Genomic DNA, 13,939 nt, shown 5'->3' on the forward strand with positions numbered 1-13,939 from the left:
TTTTCTTATAATAAATTCTTGTGTGCCTCTTCATTCATGCTATTTTATTTAGAATTTTTCTTTTCTGAGATAGCCTCCTGGGACACGCATCTCATTTTCATGAGGGTTCCTGAGAGACTTGAGCATACAGTATTTACTTCAGTACAATGTCAACAACATATTGCAGAACATTTCATCTAAAATAATAATAGAAAATGTTGAGCCATCTTTCCATTTGGAAAAATATATCTGGAAGAATGTGATGTCTGACGAAATCCACAATGCTTAAACACACTGTGCCATCTCAGCTTGCTTTGGGAATTTAAAGATACATATATATGTATATATATTCTTTTTTAAAGAATAGAAAAATGAAGACAGATAAAAGGCCGCACAACATTAGGGAAGAGAAAATTAATGGATATCGATATACAGTGCCTGGCACAGAGTCAACAAGAATGCCATAAGGTTAGCTGACTACCTTGCTTGGTCAAAAGTGAAATGACTGGATTTGTAGATAAAATTTTTCTACAAAGTAGACTGTTACTGAAATTAATGTCCTAAACCAAGTTCTTTCAAGTTCTTCCTATAATCACTTTCTCAGTGGCATTTTCAATTAATCATCTGAACTTCCATGGTCAAACATCAAACATGCGGCCAATGAAGGAAGACAATTAAATTCACCTATTACATTATTCAAGTTTTTCACTCAGAAATAAGAATATTTGCCAACTAACAAATGAAAATTGTTTATCATGTGGGTGCTAGAAGGTAATCCACAAATTTCCTCCTTATCAGTAATAGTAATCTATAGGAATAAGATTTCCTAAGATTCAGAAACATTTTCTCACTAAAGATTATTTCCCATGGCCTTCACTGACTGAGATTTTCAAGTCTGAGAGTATTGCTAACAATCACTGAGGTGTTAAATAAGTGCATGCTCTTTGCTAAGGGTTTCACATGTATTATCTTATTCCATCTTCATTATAACTTCATAAGGTATGTTCCTTTACTTTTGATTTTACTAATAAGAAAACTGAAGCACAGAGGGATTAAGTAACTTATTCAAGAACATACAACTACTAGGGCAGGTTGGCTCCAGACTCTGGACTTGTAACCACTACACTGAAACATCAGGGCAAAGGTATAGAAAAAAACGAATAATGAAGTCCACTATTTTGGTTTACTAGACACTAGACAGAACTTGACAAACATAGTTCCAAATGTGTGAACTACTTTTATCTGATTTTTAGTGGTTCTATCTATCTTCTACCTTAGGAAGGTCACTAACTTTTAAGTTCTTTATTCAAAAGTTCTATCTTCTACCTTAGGAAGGTCACTATCTTCTATCTTCTACCTTAGGTTCTATCTTCTACCTTAGGAAGGTCACTAACTTTTAAGTTCTTTATTCAAAAGTAGTAGATTCATGCTGATCTACCAACGTTCTCTCATCCGTAGTCACAAATAAAACATGTGAAGTGGCTTGAGGTAAGAAGGGGAGTAATTGGGCAGAGAGTTAGACAAACGGCTTAAGAATAACAGAAGGGAGAGGAACCATGTACCTAGTAAATGCACAGGGACAAATAATGAAGTCATAATGTGGAGAACTCTTGTATTTCAGATGAGGGTATTTTAATAACATTTTTATTGCTCCTGCTGTATTTTCTGAATCTGAGATTAAAATGTACTACTACCTATTTTAAGATTCTATTTTAAAATTGAAGATTTCTATCCCAGCCTAATATAGCCTTCTAGAGAAAGCTCTGGAGCCAACTGCCTAGGTTCAAATTATGATTCAATCATTTATTAGCTGTGCGGCCTGGCAAAAGTTACTTATCTTTCTGTGACTCAGTCTCCTTATCTGTAAAAAGGAAAGATAAAACAGTAGTATAGAGTTAATATAAGGAGTATATTAATACATGTAAATCACTTAGAACAGTGCCTGCTCAAAAGTAGGCAATTTTTATTTGCTCAAAAAATATTACCTTTAGTTATTATTACTATTACTGCCTTTAGTTATTTTTACTAACAATTATTATTATTACTATTACCATCATTACTACTACTTGTCATCCATCTATTTCTGAATGACATACTTTTTAATGATTTTCAGATTTCTCTAAAATGATAGCTATTTGTGCAATGCACAGTTTAACTTTTGCACATACTCACTATTTTGGAGCACCAAACTCCAAAATACCAAAGCAAAGAAACCAGAGCAGTTATTTCCATTATTAACTGAAAATAAACTGGATAACAACATTAGTTGGCAAGAACTAAAAAAATAAAAATCATGTTAAAATACTCAACTGTTGATGATTATAAATACCTGTATCTTTAGAAATATTAGATGGCTAAATTCTTAACTTTTGCTGAATTCTTAACTTTTTCAACAAAACTTCATACTTCAAACAAGAAACTTCTTTTCCACCATTCTCCATATCAAAATTATCCATCAATAAATTCTACCAACTTGTCTCCATTACAGCAACAATTAACATTCATACAGTCTAAGAGCGTCAAAGTCAGTTCATGGTTAAAAAACAAACAAACAAACAAGAAACATGAGCAATAGAAAGAAAGCTACCGTAATCTGATAAGTGTCTACAAAAAGCCCATGGCAGGTATCTTCTTAACAGTGAAATAACTAAAGGCTTTCATTCTGAGATCAGGAATAAAACTGCCATTATTCACAGGTGATGTAATTATGCACAAAAATCCAAAACAGTTAACAGAAACACTATTAGATTAATAAGTGAGTTTAGCAAGATCACTATATAATACAAGGTCAATATGCAAAATTAAAATTGTATGTCTATATGTCAGCAACAAATAATTTGATATCACTGTATTATGGGCTGGACTATGTCTCCACAAAATTCGAGTGTTGAAGTCTTAAACCTCCAGTACCTCAGAATGTGACTGTATTTGGAGATGAGTCCTTGAAAGAAGTAAATACAGTAAAATGAGGTCATATGCGTGGGCCCTACTCCACTATGACTATGTCTTTATAAGAAGAGTAGGTCTTCTATACCTTATATTAGGTCACAGATATACTCACAGACACAGGAAGACCATATGAAGACATAGGGAGAAGGTCATCTGTAAGCCAATGAAAGAGGCCTCAGAATGACACCAATCCTACTGACACCTTGATCTTGGACTTCTAGCCTCTAAACTGTGAGGAAATAAATTTCTATTGTTTAAGCCACTCACTCTGCGGTACTTTGTTATGGCTGCCCTAACAAACTAATACACATTGGCATTAGCATCAAAAACACTCAGACATAAATCTAAAAAAATATGTGAATGACTTCTACACAAAAAACTTCAAAACATTAAGAGGAATTAAAGAAGACTCAAATAAATGGAGGGATATACTACATTCATGGATTAAAGATTCAATATTGTAATGATGCCGGATCTCTTCTAATTAATTTATAGATTCAGTATAATCCCAATCAAAATGCCAGTGGATTATTTTTGTAGAAACTGGCAACCTGATCTAAAATAGCTGGGAAAAAAGCACAGCACTCTTAAAAAAGAAAAAAGTTGGAGAAATTACACTACCAGATAGTAAACTTATTATAAAGCTGCAGTAATTTAAAAAGTGTTCTAATGGCACAAGAAGGAACAAATGAACCAACAGAAGAAAATAGGGAATTCAGAAACAGATCCACATGTATAAGATCACTTAATTTACGTCAAAGATGACAATGTGGTATAGTGAGGTCTTTTCAATATATAATACTGGGACAAATGGATATCCATTTGGGACAAAAAAAAAATGAATCTTTACCCCTAGTTCACACTATACTCAAATCAATTTCAAGTGCACATCTAAATGTGTAAGTGAATAATAGCTTCTAAAAGACTGTATAGGAGAATACTTTTCTGACTTTTGGATAGGTAAAGATTCCAAAACCAAGGTATAGAGATGCCTTATCTAATAATAAAGGAAAAAATTGATAATTTAAAATTTTTAAGCAGAGTAGAAGATATTTTTCTACCACAGAATAAAAAATATTTGCAACTCATTTATCTAACAAAGGACTTAACAATATCAGAAATATAAAGAACTCCTAAGTCAATATGAGAGAAAGAGAGGATCAAACAGAAAAACTGTCAATAGATTTGACAGGGCACTACCAAAAAAGAATATCGAAATGGTGCCTTCCCTGGTGGAGCAGTGGTTAAGAATCCACCTGCCAATGCAGGGGACATGGATTTGAGCCCTGGTCTGGGAAGATCCCACATGCTATGGAGCAACTAAGCCACAACTACTGAGCCTGGGCTCTAGAGCCCATAAGCCACAACTACTGAAGCCCGTGCGCCTAGAGCCCGTGCTCTGCAACAAGAGAAGCCACTGCAATGAGAAGCCCGTGCACCGCAATGAAGAGTGGCCCCCGCTCACAACTAGAGAAAGCCCACGCGCAGCAACGAAGGCCCAATGTAGCCAAAAAGAAAATAAATTTTAAAAAAATCGAAATGGACAAAAGACATATAAAAACTTTTCAATCTCAGCAGAGAAATGCAAATTAAAATCATAATGCATAACATTATATACCACCAGAATGACTAACTTTTTTTTTTTTTTTTAAAGTGGCAATGCCATTTGCTGACAAGGACGCGGAACAACTGGACCTCTCATATATTACTGGTGGGAGTATAAATTGGAACAACCATTTTGGAAAACTATATGGTAATATCTACTAAAGCTGAACATAGGCATACCCTATAACCCAGCAATCTGACTCCTATACACATTTCTAATGGAAATGAGCCTACAAGTACACCAAAAGATATGTACAAAATATTCTGTAACAGCCCCAAACTAGAAAGAGCCCAAATGACCATCCATAGTAGAATGAATAAACAAAATATGGTATATTTATACATTGGGATACTATGCTACAATAAAAGTGCACCAAGTTACTGCTCTGTGCAAACACAGAAGTATCTCATAGACATAAAACGGATCAACAGAAGCCAGATATAAACTCATAAATATTATGATTCCAATTATTTTATGTTTAACAATAGACAAAAATAACCCATGGTGATTGAAGCCAGGATAGCGGCTGCCTTTAGTGAAGGGAGAGTGGTAACCAGGAGTGGATATAAGAGAATTACTAAGGTGCTCTTTTGTATAAAACTTTGGACCCTTCTAAAATATTCTCTGAAGTGAACCCAAACAAATTTTAAGCAAACTTTTTAATTGAGGTAGAATGCACATATAGAAAAGTGTATCAAAGTGGACACCTTGATGAGTACTTACAAATAAAACCACCTAAGTAAATTCTACCCAAATCTACCTACTTCAGCCTCTTCACATATCACTCTCAACTTTCACTCTCAGCACTGCAGCCACACTAGCTTTCTCTCAGCCTCATACTATGCACCAGGCTGCTCTCCTGCCTGCTAGAGGCCTTTGCTCACAGCCATCGGTGGGATGGAAACACTCTTCCTTCCCAGCACTTAATCAGATACTGTTCAATTGGACAAATTTCTTACACTCAAACCTCACTTCAAGAAAGCCTTTCATAATCCTTGACCAGTTTAAATTCCTCCTCATGGCCTCATGTACTTCTCCTTTGTAGTACTTGTCGTAGCTGCAATTTTATGTTTTAGATGGTTTATTTGATTAATATCTGTAGACACTAACAACTAATTATGTAATTAATTAGTAATTAACATAGACATTAATTACTAGACTCTAAGCAGATGCTCACCATTATACTCCTAGCAGTAAGCATAGGGCCTGTCACACAGTAAGTACTCAATGAATATTTGTTAAATAAATGAATGAAATTTAATGAAATCTAAAAATAAAATATTATGGAATCAAGAAAGAGGTATTAGTGAGTTCTTCCTTGTACAGCAGTTGTTATTTTTGCTGTTGTTCAGGAGTGAATTTACAAATATTTACACATTTTGGAAACCATCAATGACACCAAGAAACAAAGTTGTCTAGTAGAGTTGGAATCAACTCTATTCTCTAAACTGTGTTCCTTTTTCACATAGCAAGTTTTCTTGTCCTGGAAAGGGTACTCCTAAATTTTTTGTAACCATATCCATAGTCAGAAGTTGAGAAAGTAGAGCTCAATAATATGGTTAACTACTGACAGTAAAACCAAAACCAAAACCAAAAAACCCTCAAAAAACCTCTTTTTTAATCAATCTCTATATTTTGGGGGTGGGGGTCAGGGGGAGGAGAGAAAAGAAAAAGAATACTATCCAGCCAATCTATCAAAAATTTAATCAACTCTCAATACAATGGAGGGAAAAAGATAACTCAAAATCATAGTTAAAAGTAACAAAACCAAGACACAAAACTGATCTTCAAATTTATTTAGTTAATATTATCCACTGTCATTCCAAAGCCATTACTCCAAGTATGAGGTATTTAAAAAAACAATTATTATTCTACTAACATTACCCAATAGTGTAAAAATCATATAACAGTTTAGAAACACCAAATACCACACGAATGGAAGACCACAGAACAAAAGATTGCCATCTGTTAAAATGGCCTATTATTGTTGACTGCACAGAGTTGTATTCTTTTTTCAATACTAGAAGGAAGCCTATGCAACATGAGTTCATCACTCTGCAAACCATCCTCTTCACTTGCTATAGGTTGAGCAGATACAAGACTCTTAAGTCCAGCACCACGCAAGGTCATAGTTTAATAGTTAGTACTTTCTCTCTGGATAGTTCAGAAGTTTAAAAGCCCCTGCCCCTAATAACTATCTCAAATGTCTTCCTAACCATCCTCTTGGATGTTTGTAAGTTCACAGGCTTGTCCCAAATAGATCTAGAATGATAAAATGTTTAAAACACAAAACAAGAACAACAACAAAAATCCCCTTTCAGTCTCAGGTCCCTCATTTTTTTTTTTTTTTTTTTGTGGTACGCGGGCCTCTCACTGTTGTGGCCTCTCCCATTGCGGAGCACAGGCGCCAGACGCGCAGGCTCAGTGGCCATGGCTCACGGGCCCAGCCGCTCCGTGGCATGTGGGATCTTCCCGGACCGGGGCACGAACCCATGTCCCCTGCATTAGCAGGCGGACTCTCAACCACTGCGCCACCAGGGAAGCCCAGGTCCCTCATTTTTAACAGAAAAGTCATGAGCTTATATGAGCACTAGAGTCTCTCTTCCCCATCCCGCATTCACTCCTTTCTCCCAACTCTCACTTTTAAAAATAAAATCACCTCTTGGGAGAAAATTAGAGAATCCTCTTATTCCTTGTCTACCATAAGACACAGATATTTTGCACAGGTTGTCACATGGTTATCAAAGCATAAGGTTAGTTATTTAGAAATTTTCTACTCATTCCCCTCACCTCATCCCACATTTCCCCACTTCCCAGGAAGTACAGTTAAGAAATGGCCACCAGTGGTAAGTACAGGCTTCGCTGTTGCTAGGAATGGGCCTGCCTACTGTGGGAGTCAATACAATTTGATCTTTTGATCTCCCCTTTTAGTCTCAATTCATACAGTTGTTTTTACATAGATGTTGTCAAAGTATACGTGTAATTTTCTATCTCGTTAAATCATATGCATTTTTATGTGTTAATATATAGGCTTTAGCACTGAACTATCCCATTGGGATATTTAATGGGATATCCCATGGGAATAACTTATTTAACCATTCCCACAATGTTGTAGCTCTCAGAGTAGCAAGTTCCAGTAGTTTGCTCTTCCCTGAGAAAGCCACTCTATACTTTTCTATTTTCCTAAATTTGTCTCTTGCCAGTTCTAGAACACTAAATATAGAATGACCTTGTTCTTCCTTCTCATACTCCTTTCCAATTCCCTTTGCTCTTGACAAAATTTCTCTTGACATACTACAACCAGAACCAAATGAAACAGTCTAAGTGCAGGACTTATAGAACTTACACCAAGGCAGAATCCTCTCTCCCCTCCTCCCTTCCTCCGTCTCTTTCTTTCTCTCCGCATCTCTCCTTCCCTCCCTCCCTTCCCTTCCTTTCCCCCCACAAGTTATTTTTCTGATGATTATAAGACTTAACTTACCTTTTGATTACAAATGCATTTTAGGCTGATATGTATACCTCCTCTGTTCCAACCTATCAAATTTTACTAATGACACAGAATACAAGAATATCTCTGGCCCCGAACCTACGTCCATGGAAATCTGGGAAAAGGTTTAGATGCGAAATAGTAATTATTCCACTGTGAGTTGAGGAGGAAAGGGAAGATAACGAGGGAAGAGTTAAGAGAGATGGTCTGCCGGCTACTGCTATAGGGATAGAGGCCCCAGGGTCCTAATGTGAATAGCATGTTTGTCATAGCCAAAATCATTTTATCAATAACTGAACTTGTTTAAGTATTAAAGAGAATAACTAGTCACAGCAGCAAAGGAAAATCACAAGTTTGTGGGTCTAGCAGATGCTTGTTCCATTACTTTCTGACCACTGTGTATTTGACAGGTGTGCCTGGTGGGCATAGGTGCAGAGGTGTCATGATGGCGAGCTTCCCATTTAACTCAGAAAGTACTTTGCCAACAGCTGCAGCAGTGTCAATAGAAAGAAGCAGGAATAGGTTCCTGCAATAACATACCCATAACAACCAGCTTGCTAAAGCAACCATTCAGTCTTCTGAATGTCAACAAGGTCACAGACTGTAATGCGGCTTGTTTTCCACTGGGCAAAGAGGTTAAGAAGTTGATAAGATAAGAGGTAAAGTTAATAATTTTAAGGAAGTTGTCATATTTTTCTAGGTTCACCCCTATCATGAATATGAGGACAGTTTTTGGTCCTATCCTTTAAGTAAGTCCTCTATTTTCCAGGCTAATGAATGTATCAGTGTATGCCACAACATAATCAGTATCATAACCACTCCATATAATGCTGATGGTTAGGAAGTCAGTGATGGGCTCTCTCTTGATTAGAAGCTTCCTATTCTCAGTCCTGAATCTTATACCTTCTATGAGTCAAATCATATTGCTACAGTCAATGAATAGATCACTGATGGCTATACTCTCCACCTTGCAAATGTTTTCAGCATACTAACAAGAAGCTCAATATGATCCAAGTCAATTTAATTTGATATTCACTACCTTTTCTCAGAACTGCATCTGCTGGCAATGTAATCTAGTGATCAAGGAGAATGAGAGTGCTAGGGCTATTTTTATTAACAAGCATATATTGATTTGGGGGTCCTTGTTGTGATTTAAATAATAACTCAACCTATCATTCTACAAGCAGTGTAGGTTATTTTACTACATACTTGTTCACATGAAGGCTAAACTTCCACTGCTTTGTTCACTGGCATTTACTTATTCATTTAACAAATAACTGGGGTACCCAAATATGAACAAGGCACCATGCCTACTCAAATCTGGTATTGTCCAGCATTTTGTTTCTACTAGGAATAAACTGCAAGCCAGCAGATTTTAACATGTACTCTCTTTTCATGATAATTTTTAACGTTAAATAAAATGGGGCTTAGTTTGATTTACGCATTATACGAATTTCTCCATTCAAACGACTGTCCGTGTATTTCTTCCCTCTTTTCCCTCTCTCATTGCCCGTCCTCTTTCCAAAAGATATTTCCCCTAATTTCATAATGACAATCAACGACAATAATAATAACAACCTAAGATATGGAAAAACATTAGAAGCTTCCTTTCATGGTTATATCACTTTCTGTTGAAAACCATGGCCTCTTAGCTTGTTTTTTCACTTTTCAGCAAAGTGACTCTCATGGATGCCAGAGCAGCCTTCCTGTTAGCATGAGTATTCAGCTTAGTCAAAAACTCAATTAGTCCTCTAAACTGCTAAATGGGTCAATTTCTAACAAGTGTAATTCTTCCTCGAAATATTCATAATGTTTCACATAAAAGATAAAAAACATAGAAAAGTTAGTTGCACATTACAACTTTTCTTCAACTTCCTAGTGAAAAACAAAGGCTCGGTCTCTGTTTTACACAGAGAAAACATTTTAGGAACCATTGAGTTGATTTGTGTACTGGAGAGTCAGTCTAGTTGTTTGTTTCTTTGTTTTTTTAATTAACAGAGTAAATATGTTCCTGAAAAGTTAACCCTAAAATAAAACTCTGATCATACTTTTTTTTTTTTGCAGTACGCGGGCCTCTCACTGTTGTGGCCTCTCCCGCTGTGGAGCACAGGCTCCGGACGCGCAGGCTCAGCAGCCATGGCTCACGGACCTAGGCGCTCCGCGGCATGTGGGATCTTCCACCGGGGCACGAACCCGTGTCCCCTGCATCGGCAGGCGGACTCTCAACCACTGCGCCACCAGGGAAGCCCCCCTGATCGTACTTTTGTTCCTTCATTAAGAAACTTCCGAAACTCGAGTTTTTACATTTATCTTCTAGAGAAAAAGTAGGAAGTCATTCTGATTTTAATTTTGTTCATATTCTTTTAAGGGTGGCTATATTTTAAAATAGTTCTCAGAGAATTCCTAATCAAGGTAAAAAGGACTACACAATGGGTCAAAGACATTCTTAAGCCAGACCTTAACCCATCCAATTTAGGTTTAGCATGGAATATTCTCAAGTTCAGTTCAATCCTTACACCTAGGTAGCAAATATTCTTTTTTTTTTTTTTTTTTTTAGAAACTGTTTATTTTCCATCAACCTATTTCCATTTTAAAGTCTGTGGAAGAACAGTTTAAGACCACTCAGTGGTTGTTCCTACCCACTCGGTGGCCTGAGCAGTGGGAGCTGCAGACCAGTCTTCAGCAGCAGGCTGAGCACTCCAGTCTTCAGTGGTGAACTGCTGAATAGACACACAGGGCACCTGCACACCCTCAGACCAGTCCGCCACCTCAGGCTGAGTAGCAGTGAACTCAGGAGCTGGAGCAGTCCATTCACCTTGAAATTCCTCCTTGGCCACAGCCTTCTCAGCTGCCGCCTGCTCTTCCTTTTCAATCTCTTCAGGATCTCTGTAGAAGTAGAGATCAGGCATGACCTCCCATGGGTGTTCACGGGAGACGGTGCCACGCATGCACAGAACTTCCCAGGCAAGCATCCACCACATCAGACCCACTGAGTGAGCTCCCTTGCTGTTACATGGGATGGCAATGTCCACATACCGCAGAGGAGAGTCTCCGTTACACAGAGCAATGGTAGGCAGGTTAACGTAAGAGGCCTCTGTGAGAGGCTGGTGGTCAGCCCTGGGATCAGTAACCACCAGAAGTCTTGGCTCCCGGAAGGCTGCCTGGATCTGGTTCGTGAAGGTTCCAGGAGTGAAGCGGCAAACAGTAGGAGTGGCTCCAGTGGCAGCAGCAAACTTCAGCACAGCTCGCTAGCCAGTATTCCTGGAGGATATGACACTGACATCAGCTGGGCTTTCAATGGCAACAATGGCACGAGCTGCCAACAGAAGCTTCTCCCAGGTTCTCTTCAGATTTATGATGTAGATGCCATCACTTTTCCTTTTGTAGATGTACTGTTCCATTTGGAAGTCAAGGTTGGTGCCACCTAAGTGGGTTCCTGCTGCAAGGAATTTGAGGACATCCTCCTCCATTTGCAGGACATCAAGGGCTCCAGACATTGTTAAAGTTTCCCTTTAAGTTGTGATGGGAATCCAGAACAAAGCCGTATTGACCCTTATCTGGTGCGGAAAGCCGTGGCAAATATTCTTGACTTCAATCTCTCATTTGATAAATAATCTAGAACTATGATGCTTTAATTTTCCTAACTGGAAAACAATAAAAACAATGGCTTTAAAATGCTCATTCAGAGGAAAAACTTACTCCTTCAAAGTCTTTTTATGCAAATTGACAATTTTAAATGCTACTCTGCAGTTTTCTATATTTATAATTAAGATACAGCTAATTATACTGGCACCAAGACATCATATGAATCTGTATACTTTATATGAAGCATTCCATGAGTGGGAAATTATTGAATTTGGGAGACAGCTATATGGGGATTCATAATGCTATTCTCTCTACTTTTATACATGCTTAAAATTTTCCTCATTCTAAAGTTAAAAAAGAAAAAGAAAAATTAAGCATTAAATAGCCACCAGAGTGATAGGAAACAAAATACCACCAGAATCTCTACATTACTATTTCCAACCACTGTTCTCCTATTGACAAATAATTGCCCATTCAGTTTGTTTGTTTTCTATTGGTGAATCCAAACTATAAGCTGTCCATTTCTCAGCAGTTAAAGAACAGTAAGTAGTTGACATTGGGATATTTATTCATCCTTTGTAGTATAAATTAATGTAAATTAAGTGACAATATTTTAAAGGTTATTCTCAATTATTAAAAATGAGACTACTGTTTTATAAATTAAATATAGGATAAACATTTAAAGAGGAATATTTGAAAAATAAAAAAGCTACTTGGAATAACTCTTGAAGCAATTTATACATAATATAGAAAAATTGCAACACTAGACTGTTATGCAGACATTTATTTAACTTATTTGTAGATATCTCTCTTTCATTTTGTTTTTTTTTTTTTTTGCGGTACGTAGGCCTCTCACTGTTGTGGCCTCTCCCATTGCGGAGCACAGGCTCTGGACGCGCAGGCTCAGCGGCCATGGCTCACGGGCCCAGCCGCTCCACGGCATGTGGGATCTTCCCAGACCGGGGCATGAACCCGTGTCCCCTGCATCAGCAGGCAGACTCTCAACCACTGTGCCACCAGGGAAGCCCCTCATTTTGTTTTTAATTCACTTAAGAAGGCAGTTTAGGCACCTATTTCTATTTAGGATCATTATTAATACTAGAAAGGGAGGACTATATTTGTTTGAATCTATGAACTGTTTTCTGGTATGTGATTCTTTCATCACTGACATAGTTAAGTGACCATCATAAAGTGACTGTATCATCTGTTGTTTGTTGCCCAGAAAACAGAATCTTTCAGCAGCTGTATTCATTTAAGTTCATACTAATGCTGTATTCTCCCTTCTGAAGTATGGAAGATTATTCTCATAGAAATTTTACTTAGCAATTGCTATCTGCTATGGTTTCTGGAATGCTTTAGTTATATATTCCATAATAAATTATATTTACTACTTACCTTTGATATAAGTACATAAGTAATCTGCTTCCTTAAAAGTGATCTTACTTACCAAACATCCCTAATTCTTTTCAACTTAAGTGAAAGTTAAATTTTAAAAACTATCTCCTTTTCAAATTTCTGATTTCTAACCACACATGGACTCTGGGCAGTTTGGCAATCAGTCCTCTTTTCTTTTCTCCAAAGGGATCATTCCAAATGTTTAAAATTCTCCTCAAATCCCTTAATTACTTCCATCATCTCCACCCACTTGAGGTAAATGGTCTTGCCTCCAAGACCACAGAAAAAAAAATAGCAAAGGACACACAGTCCTTTATCATTCCATTTCTCCTTTCTAAACATATCAATATTCTTCTGTCCAGAGCTAACCCACAATCCTGTGCTCTTCACACCATCACCTCCGTATCTTCCTGGATCTCATTCAGTCACTTGTCTTCAATAACTTCCTCTCTATTGACTACTTTTTCTTAACTTATAAACACATCCCAATCTCTCTTATCTTATAAAATGCGTTCCTTCTACTGATTAGCCATTTTTTCCTCCTTATCAAATCACTTCATGGGAAAAAAAAAAAACCCCGACTCTCAATTCTAAATAATAGCATAACATTAATAATAATAATTAACACAACATTAACTTATTCAGTCCTCATCACAACTCTATAAGGTAGGCAGTATTTATTTCCATTTTATGGAAAAGTAAACTGAGGCACAAAGAGGCTAAGTGACTTGCCCAAAGTCACATAGCTAGTAAGCAGTAACTGAGAAACCAGGTACCAGAGCCCAGTTCTTTCCCACTATGCAACACTTCATCCCCTGGGTAAGGATATTTACTCACATGACTTTGATTATTAATTATACACTAATAATCACTACCATCAATCTATCCAGTCTTGATTTTTCCCTATTTAGTTTCATTACTTCCTATTTTGAGATACC

General features: G+C 37.1%; 2 protein-coding genes across 4 annotated transcripts in view; both read right to left on the minus strand.

Moving 5' to 3' along the window:
- DPH6 (diphthamine biosynthesis 6) overlaps positions 1-13,939 on the minus strand; it is a 179,114-nt gene that overhangs the window by 116,975 nt on the left and 48,200 nt on the right. The window lies entirely within an intron of this gene.
- LOC117311076 (small ribosomal subunit protein uS2-like) lies at positions 10,554-11,533 on the minus strand. The gene is given in 1 exon segment (XM_033851423.2): positions 10,554-11,533. A coding segment is annotated over 1 exon segment (885 nt). The 5' UTR covers positions 11,519-11,533; the 3' UTR covers positions 10,554-10,633.

The sequence above is a fragment of the Tursiops truncatus genome, chromosome 2 (genome assembly GCF_011762595.2).
Source record: "Tursiops truncatus isolate mTurTru1 chromosome 2, mTurTru1.mat.Y, whole genome shotgun sequence".
Lineage (NCBI taxonomy): Eukaryota > Metazoa > Chordata > Mammalia > Artiodactyla > Delphinidae > Tursiops > Tursiops truncatus.